The 9,638-nt window shown below is 53.8% G+C and overlaps 1 protein-coding gene across 1 annotated transcript; it reads left to right on the top strand.

Moving 5' to 3' along the window:
- Positions 1–588: 588 nt before the first annotated feature.
- haus3 (HAUS augmin-like complex, subunit 3) lies at positions 589–5,236 on the top strand (the record flags this gene model as incomplete). The annotated part of the gene is made up of 6 exons (XM_084451555.1): positions 589–1,455; positions 1,860–2,003; positions 2,480–2,689; positions 2,885–3,117; positions 3,438–3,726; positions 4,606–5,236. The coding sequence occupies 6 exons, from the start codon at positions 589–591 to the stop codon at positions 4,837–4,839; spliced, it is 1,977 nt and encodes a 658-aa protein (XP_084307681.1). The 3' UTR covers positions 4,840–5,236.
- Between the last annotated feature and the right edge of the window lie 4,402 nt (positions 5,237–9,638).

Here is a 9,638-nt window from a genome sequence, read left to right as displayed (position 1 = left end):
TGCTATCGAGCTAACTCTGGCTAGCTGGCTTGAGGTGACTGACGATGCACTTCAGAGAATTCAGCCGTTTACAAGTAACGTAAACGTGGAAGCAGTTGCTTTTGGTCCGGTAAGTTATGTTTGTCTGACAATTTGAACTATGAATACTTACTTGCTAGTTAGTTTCAAATTTCACGAGTTTTAATGTAGCTAGCTAACGTTAAGCTAAATTCGCGTTCTGTCACCATCTTCTCGCGAGAGTTTCGTTCAGGCAGACTCTTGGGCTCCAGTCATCTTTTCAGGTCGGAAGATGCGTCGATTGTTGCCAAACCAGTGGTCCGTTTTCTTCAGATTATGTGGTACTCTTTTGATTTACAGACTGTCTGTAGTCACTGTACATTACATCAGTATCAGTCAAACAGCTGTGAATACCAAGCGACCTATACCAATTATTTATTGATGTTTGGAAAGAATTGTTAGCTATAAACTAATCTCTCATTTCCCTGACAATTCTCGCCCTTCACTTAAACGGCTGCGCCTCCGCACCTTCAATCCAGATTGAAACTGTAGCCCGGTGACTGTGTAACAGTTTGTGGAACCGCCGCCGCCATGTTAGACGGTGGTCAGTTTGTGGAGGCACTTGGTCGCCTGGGGTACCCGTCTGCCTCCTCCCTGACGGGCTCGGAGTTCGACTGGCTGTTCGACTGCGCCCCGGAGAACCTCCACTTCCTGCGTTTCGTCTGCCGCACCCTCAGCCGGGACAACGTCCTCAGCCCAGAGGAGGGGCGGGCCTTCAGGGTGCTCCGTGACTCCGGCAAGCCCATCCTGGATGAGTCCGCCCTGGGGGAGGTTCTCAAGACTTGTGGGCCGGGGGGCGGGGTCGGAGGAGGGGTTTCGTCGTCGTCGTCGTCCGCCTTCTTGGCGGCGGAGGGAGAGGTGAGCGTGGAGGACCTGGAGGCGGAGCTCCGGTGTTTACTGAAGGAGAAGCAGCTGAAGCAGCAGCGCCACAGGAAGCTGCAGGTGCTGGCCACCTCCGGCGCTGACTCCGCCCTCCGCATCGCCGCCCGCCAGGAGTGCGCCTCCCGCAGGCTGAAGGACGCCGCCGCCGCCATGGGGGCGGAGAACGCCGGGATCAACGCCGCCTTGCAGACCTTGACGGACGAGGTGAGGAAGCTGGGGTCGTTCCTCCGCATCGACCCCGAGCCCAAGACCCAGGACGGGGACGGGGGCAGGGCTGTGACCCCTGCCAGCCCTTCGGGACCCCCAGTCCTGGTGTCCCAGCTGTCCCTGGAGCCCTACCTGCAGCAGGAGGAGCGGAACACCAAGGCCCTGGCCGCCCTCACCCAGAGGCAGTTCTTCCAGGGGATCTCAGACCTGGTGGAGACCTCCCGCGCCGAACGCTTCCAGCTCCTGGACCTCAGCAGCTGCAGAGAGAGGGATGAAGAGGAGGAGGACGGGGAGATGATGGTTGGAGAGGTCAGGGAAGATTTTTTTTTAATAGTTTTCCTATATTGGCTAAATGGATGAACTTTTTTTTTTTTTTTTCTTCCCTCTGGAAAATTAGTGATAGGATCAGTATATAATATTACGTCTGTCAATGTTAACCCGTTAACACTTGTGATACGATTGACAGCACTTAAATATATATATATATATATTATAATAAATGTGGGAAAACAGGGAATATAGATTTACTGTAACGTATTTTCCGTAACATGTGTGTGTGTGTGTGTGTGTGTGTGTGTGTGTGTGTGTGTACCCCCCTCCTCCTTTCTGTGAAGCACATTGTGTTGCCTCTGTATAACGGATTGCGCCATATAAATAAAGTTGGACTTGATTTGAAGGAGGAGGAGGAGAAGAGGAAGCCGGGAGGAGAGGAGGTGGAGAGGAGGAGGAAGGAGGTGTCCAGGCTGCAGTGGGCCTACATCGTGGCCCAGCACCAGCTGCTGAAGGCCCGGGCGGAGGAGAGGGGCGCCAGGGCCGGACTCGAGTGGCTCTCGGAGAAGCCGCGCTCCCACGCCAAGGTGAGGAGGACGGGAGACACAACAGCTCAGCGTTTGAACTAGGGATGTTAAGTAAAATCGACTATCGATTAATTGCCGATAAGAATTTACTCGAGTAAGATTTGGTTATTCAATTAATTGCTTGTTAATGGAATGGAACTTTTTATTTTATTTTACGAACGTTATCAACGGGAGTTGTGTGAAAATGTAATCATGATTTAAAGTCTGACTGCACATGAGGGCGCCACGGCATGTAGTGAAGGCTAATTAGGATGCCGGGAAATTTCAACAACACAACAGAAGAAGACACAAAAATGAAGCGAGCAAAGCGCAGTCCAACGCGGGACGTTCTTATCAATTAATCGACTATCGTTTGTTAAGGTTAACAGTTATCAATTAATGAAATTCCTTGAAATTTGCAACCCTAGTTTAAACTAACGGGCTTAATCTATCACACTCGCTTTGTTGTCTCCCGCTGACCCCTCGTCCTTCCCCAGGGCCTCTCCTCCAGCCTGTCCACCCCGGCGTGGGAGGCGGTGTACCGGCGCGAGCTGCAGGCGGTGGAGGTGGAGCTGGAGGCGCTGTTCCAGGGGCCGGTCCCTGCGGCCCTCCGGGAGGGGGCCAGGCTGCTCAACGTGCCCGTGGTGAGGGGGGACCTGGCCCTGCAGCAGGCCAGACAGGACTACTACACCTCCAGACAGGGGCAGGTGAGGGACATGGACTGGACCGGCCCGGTCAGCCAAAACCGCTCCTCACGACGCTCGCGGTGAAACGACACGGCCCTCTTTTTTCCTGATGTGGTCAGACTCACACTTTGCGTATTCCGGAACTGATTTGGAACTTCTAACTCCATTCCGCGTTCTCTTTCAATCCCCCATCGTTCCAACCACCCCTCCCTCCAGGTCAGAGACCACCTCCTTCGCCAGAAGGCCTCCTTCGAGCTGCTGCTGCTCACCCAGGAGGCGGAGCTGCGCAGGGGGGGGCAGATGCTGCGTCAGCTGGGCGAGGTGGCCTCCAGGCTGGGGAGGGGAGCGGAGGAGACGGGCCTCAGGATCCAGGCGCTGGCCCAGCCCCACCTGGCCCTCGGCCACAGGCCCAGCCCCGTCATCAGTGCCCAGGATGCCGCTTTCGGCAGGTAGGGATAAAAGACTACACTCCTGACTCGACGAAGACTACAACACCCACGTGTCTATACATGCATTCTTTGAAACTGTACACCATGGCTTTGTCCGAAATGCCTGCTACCTGCTATATAGCAGGCGAGAAGTAGCATGCTACTTAGGGGGGGGGGGTCACTATTGGCTAACCGTAGATCCAGTCTGACATGCTTAAAGATATCTGTGGTAACTGCTCGACGAATGTGCTATTCAGCGCGTGGTTAGTTTACTACGCTCCAGTGACCAGATCCAAATCGGAAATCAACCACGAACCCCCAAACCTCTCCGTCTCCCCCAGACTCCTCCAGATCCTAGAGTCGGGCCGAGAGCCGGCAGAAGGTCGAGACGAGCCTTTCCGGACCTACGAGGGTCTAGAACGTTCCGCCCGCTCCCTGCAGGGCGAGCTCCGGTCGGCCCGCCAGGCTCTGGCCGGGGCGGCGCGGCAACAGGGCTACGCCGGCGCCCGTCTCCACGGCGACTGCGAGGCGTTGCGCAGGGCGACCCACTCCGGGCTGCAGCAGCTGGTCTTGGCGCCGCAGGTACGTCCTACGGACACCCCCGACCAGGATCTCTGCCCCAACGCGCAGGTACGTCTCCGACCGCTCTTCCTCGTCTTATTTCGCCCGAAGGCGTTAGCGATGCAGCTATGGTAGCGTGAGTGTTTTTTATTGTTGTTACCCTGAATCACACGGGCAGGTGTGTGTGTGGGGGGGGGGGGTAGGTGGTGGCAGCACATATCGAGGGGTGGTTGTCGTTTCCTCAGCGGTGCTTCTTCACACAGCTGGTTTTGTTTTAGGGCACGTCACGGTGTGTTAGTCACTCTGGTGTCAGAATCTAATGAGTATTGACTTGGACCCGGCGGCACCACTCTGCTGTGATGTTGCGTGGTTCACTTCACACACCGTTTTGGTCGTCAGGTGGACAGCGGAGGGCATAATCCTTTTCTCTCTCTCTCTGTCTCTCTCTCTCTCTCTGTCTCCCTCCATGTGAAATAACTGTTTAAAATCCATGTTTAGGTTCCACAGGATTCCGGAGTGAGGATTCTGCTGTTCACATGCCTACCACGCTCATTCATGTCTTTTTTTAATAATTCAATAATTCATTGTAGTGTAAAGCTTTGATTTGCAGAAAGTATTAATGTTGATTGATCAATTACAGCAATGTAAGTTCTTCTCTTAAAGATGCTAATGCCCGTCTCTCTCCCCCACTCTCTTTCTCTTCCTCCTCTCTCTCTCTCCCCCACTCTTTCTCTTCCTCCTCTCTCTCTCTCCCCCACTCTTTCTCTTCCTCCTCTCTCTCTCTCCCCCACTCTTTCTCTTCCTCCTCTCTCTCTCTCCCCCACTCTCTCTTCCTCCTCTCTCTCTCTCTCCCCCACTCTTTCTCTTCCTCCTCTCTCTCTCTCTCCCCCACTCTCTCTTCCTCCCCTCTCTCTCTCTCTTTCTCCCTCCCTCCCTCCCTCCCCCCAGGAGTTGACGGTGAAGCTGTTGGAGGTGGAGGCCCAGCTGAACGCCCTGTACTGCGTCATGCAGGAACTCATGGGTGACGTGCGCAGCAAGCGCTCTCAGCTGGAGCGCAGCGCCCTCCTCAGGCGGCAGAGGGGACTGTACGTCTACTTCCACCTGGACGCCCGCCTCCTCCAGAAGCTGGTGGAGGACCTGGAGGCCAAGGTGGCGGCCGGCAAGGCGGCGGCGCCGTCCTAAAAAAAAACAAAAACACGCTCGTTCTGCGTCCTCACGTCGTCCCGGACGGGAGAGCTTCACCCCCAACCCCCCCCCCCCCCTCCTCTCAGACCCAGCACTCCTCCTCATCCCAGAGAGAGAGGGCCTCTAGACCCAGGCTTTCTCCCGGCAGGCTGGGCCTTCCCTTCTACCTCCAGAGACAGACGCCCTCTGGTACAAGGACAAGGATACCCCGACACCTCCCTGCCCCCCCCCTCTCACCGAGCGCTACGTCCTCATCGGGGTCGAAGAGGAAAGCACATCACTTCACCACCCGCCTCTGCTCATCTGCGTTGCGAATGCCCGCCCTTCGTTCCTGTCCTTGTGTGGGATGTCAGAGCACTTGGGAGAATCACAGCCCAGCGTCGCGCTTGGATCCGTGAACATGAGAATGACACTGGGCTGTGATTCAATAGACATGACCTTTCTCCAGTTTTACTACTTTTGCTATTGTGGTGGTGTGCAGTTCGCTTGTTTCACGTGAGAACAACAACAACAACAACAAAAAAGTGTTCTTTATTACTAACTTTGTTAGTATGTTTCCTGATTCAAAATGTGAGGTATTGTAAATAAATTAATACTGATGCACTTCAGTTTCGGCCATGTTTCCAGATCACACAAGCTTCACTGTGGACTACAAACATAACCAGCATGCAGTTCTCTCCTGTGCCGTTTTGTGTGTTTAGGCCACTGAGAGAAAGACAGGAAGGCAGGAAGAGGAGTAGGAGGGGAAGATGGAGAGACGCAGCAGCATCAGTGCTAGTGGTAGCAGGCTGTACACTGGCCCCCTGTCCGCCTCCGGCCAGAGGATCCTGGCAGCCCTCCGGGCCCAGAGCCGGCCCTCCGTCAGGAACTACAACAGCAGGACCTGTGAGTCAGGGGATTCTATAGGACAGAACAGAGAGGGACGGTGGGAGTTGTAGTTTTATGACGGTTGAGGACAGGTCTCAGATCTAAAATATGGATAATAGACTAGCCTGGAGGATATTCAATGGAATCAAATCAAATCAAACTTTATTTACCGTATTGACCGTAATATAATTAGACAGGGTATTTTTCCTGGAAAAACGGGGTTGTCTTATATTCATGGCCTTTTACATGCTATTATACGTGGTCAACAACAGGTGGCGCCAAATAGCCAGTTCCCCTCCAGCCTGAAGCCAGTCAACCTGCTAACCTACTAAAGTAAGAGCACCAGCCAGCCATAAGCTCGTTCACTCCTGTATTTTCAAATGCAAAAACTACGGCAGTGAAAAACAATCTGAGTGTGGTAATCATGAGTTTGTCATTGTGATAGTGTGTTCTGACTGTTAGTTTGACCATTTCGGTTCTTGAAGTGGTATGTTTTTGGTAAGTTTTAACATTAGTGTCAACCAGGACTTCCTGGTTTAGTCAGTGCATTAGGCCTGCGTCAGATAGGCTACATGGTTGTTTTTCCACTGTGAGATGGATCGCCTACCGGTCATTGATACCAAATAGACTATAGTTTATTGTCATAAAAGAGAATAACAGCCGACCTCATTCAATGTGTTTTTATTATCATTATTTCCAATAAAATAATTTTCTTTACGAAAACAAAATTTGGTCTTCTAAAAGTCTTTTTCAAAAAATGAGTCTTGAAAAAGAGGTGTCGTCTTATAATCAGGGTCCTCTTATATTCGGGCCAATACGGTATATAGCGCATTTCATACTGTACACAGAGGCAACACAATGCACATCGGGGACTAGGTAAGCTTACTCAGAATATAGGAAACTCTCAAATCTTAAAGGTGAAGTTTCCCAAGCAGCCATATTTGTGTTGTGTGTGTCAGCTGGTAGGTTTGACGGAGGAGAGAGGCGGGGCCAGAGCAGAGCTCAGGAGGAGGGGAGGGACAGAGGGCCCGACAGGTCAGTCAGCCGCTCGGCTGCCAGGCGGGGCACGATCATAATATGACACCTCGGTGGTTAAAAATGTATGAAAGGACAAGTCGTCAAACTCTGCTTGTCATCCTGGAACTGTTTCTTAGGCCCTGGTCCAGACCGCCATCCTACTCCTCCACTTCCTCCTCCCAGCCAGCCCCCTCCTGGATGCAGCGCCCTCAGGGTCCTGTTAGGCCCTGTGAACCGGCACCTTCCAGAGCTAACGTTAGCTTAGCATCAGAGTCCCATACACCACACCCAGATGTTCAGAGAGAAAGCTGGCGCACAATGATGGGTGCAGGGGACGTACCCTGGCATAACCCCCTACTAGGGCCAGAAGGCACCATAGCTCGCGGGCAGCCGTCCGTATCCAACCCCAGAGAAGTAGCCTCTGTTGGGGGAGCAGACGCCGAGACCCGTGGGTCTTCTGGAGGTGGCGGCAAGTGGCGGTTTGGAAGCCTGCTGCTGCCTCACAGAGGTCACCTGACGAGACAGGAAGCAGGCAGTGACGGACAGGGCCCCGGACCAATGAGGAGGCTCGGAGGAGAGCATGGGGCGTGGCAGGGGGTGGAAATAGACACAGGGGTAGGAGGAGAGAGGGGAGAGAGCGTAGAGAGAGGGCCGAGGGTAGAAGATGGAATGCAGCCAAGTTTGACCTTCAGTGGAGACAGCTGGCCAGAGGAAGACGAGGCGATCCCATTGGATAACGCCGGAGACGGATCAAGCAATTGTATTGGAGGGGATCTCTCTAGGGCCACCGCAGGAGAGGCAGAGAGAGAACCGATTCCTACGTTAGACCGAGAGAAGACGGCCACGGAGGACGATTCCCACGTGTTCACGCCGGGACGGGCGCCGGGTGAGAGTTTCAATTTCGGATCCGGATCGGAAACGAACGGCTCCGGTGACAAACCTCTCCTCGGCGCGGGCGACAGCGGGGAGAAAACGCACGCCGCGGTCGCGCAGACTGACCGCCGGGTGGCGCCCGGCGGGGGGGAGGGGTGGGGGCGCGGGCCGGGCGAGAGGGAGAGAGACCCGCCGGTACAGAGAGACCCCGCGGGAGGGGGGGGGGCGCTCTTCAGCGGCGCGGACGAGGAGAGAGGGGCGACCGAGGACGGGGAGGCGGAGGGGAGTTTGGGGGCGGGGGGGGCGACGGCGAGGGAGGGCGGCGCCCGGGCGGAAGGAGTGACGAAGAGACGCCGAAGAGAGGAGGGAACGCGGACGGATGAAAGGGCGGGGCAGCGGAGCGGCGGTACCGACGGCCGCCAGCAGAGGGAGCGGCGCTCATGGGGACGGGCGTGTGGCGGAGGGGGGCGGAGGGCAGCGGAGAGGGGCAGACGTCCAGAGACGAGCGGCTGGACCTCAGAGACGAATGAGGAGGGGGGCAGAGGAGATACAGGTCAGTGCAGAACATGGATAAACTGACCAACTTATTTATTTACTTATGTATTTATTGATTTACAAGGGACAGTGCGCATCAACATATCAGTTTCCACATCACTGTTAATGTGCCACAGTTGGCTAATGAGTGAATATTTCTATTTTTCTAACTAAACATACACTGGCCAACTAAACAGAAAAGTTTGCACGTCCCTAGTAGACCACCAGGGGGCGATGTTTCACTCTAGCAGCCAGCCCTGTATCTATTTACCAGACCATATCTCTGGGAGCTCAGCCAGGCTCCTCTGATATCACATGATTACATTTAAAGTGTATCGGGGCTGGAGACGGAGATTAATGCTCCGTCTGGACTGACAGGGTGTCCTGCTCTCCACACTCTTGCACTCTCTCCTTGCCTTCCCTCTCTCTCTCTCTCTCCTCTCTTTCTCTCTCTATCCTCTCTTTCTCTCACTCTCCCTCTCTTTCTCTCTCTCTCTCTGTCCCTCTCTCTCTCTCTCACTCACGCCCTCGCTCACGTTTCAGGGCACAGGAAGGAAGTGAGGTGCGTTTACTAAGACAATGCTGAGTCAGAATGTTTTATTTATTTTGGATTTATTTCACCTTTATTAATCCACGGGGAAACTCATTGAGACCAAGGTGTCGTTTGTGACGGTGCCCTGGTTACAAAGCATTCACACTTGAAAATCATAAAACAATATCAAATCATCAGACATCAATACAATGTACACACATCCAACTGATAATGGCAACATTATTTAAAGTCACACTGAAATGAAAAAAAGCATTCTGTCCCATTTTGGTTCACATAATTGGTCATAGTGTTCACCTATTCAATGATGTATGCCCAAAAAAATTCAAAATTCTACTTTTGTTGTAATCTTATATCAAAGTATATAATTTCTTACTTCCTGGAAAATTCATAGCTTGTTTGCGTCGGAAATACGTCAAACTACGGAAGTTAGATGATCTTGAACGTCCGTTTCAGTGCGACTTTAAAGCATACTCAGACCCCGACAAGGCTGACCTCAGCTCTGCTCCCGTCCGCTTGGCCGCCCTCACTCAGGACTTTGGGTCTCTCTCACACACACACACACACACATACACACACACACACACACACACACGTACACACACACACTACGAAATAACCAGTCCCTCTCTTGTCCTCAGAAGTGTCCCCAGCCGGCCCTCCCACCCCACAGCGTTCTCAAGAAAGCAGGAGACTGTTCCGGGCCCCGCCTCCTCTCCTCCGGGGGACCCCCCCTCGGCGAGACAGCCCCCAGGTAACGCGGGCGCCCCGAGCGCTCAAAAGCGTCCGCTAACGTCCGTTAGCTGCAGGAAACGTCGCCGACATTCCGTCCGTCCGCACGCCTGCCAGCCAAACCGCTCGAGGTCTGAAAGCCGTGAGAAATTGGGGAGTCTCGTATTCCTTGCGTGTCCCCCCCCCCCCATCAGCCTTTTTCTCCTTGGTGCGATTGCCCCCA

The sequence above is a fragment of the Borostomias antarcticus genome (genome assembly GCF_949987555.1).
Source record: "Borostomias antarcticus genome assembly, chromosome: 17".
Classification (NCBI taxonomy): domain Eukaryota; kingdom Metazoa; phylum Chordata; class Actinopteri; order Stomiiformes; family Stomiidae; genus Borostomias; species Borostomias antarcticus.
The sequence above is the reverse complement of the archived record's forward strand: the minus strand, read 5'-3'. Positions and strand labels throughout refer to the sequence as shown.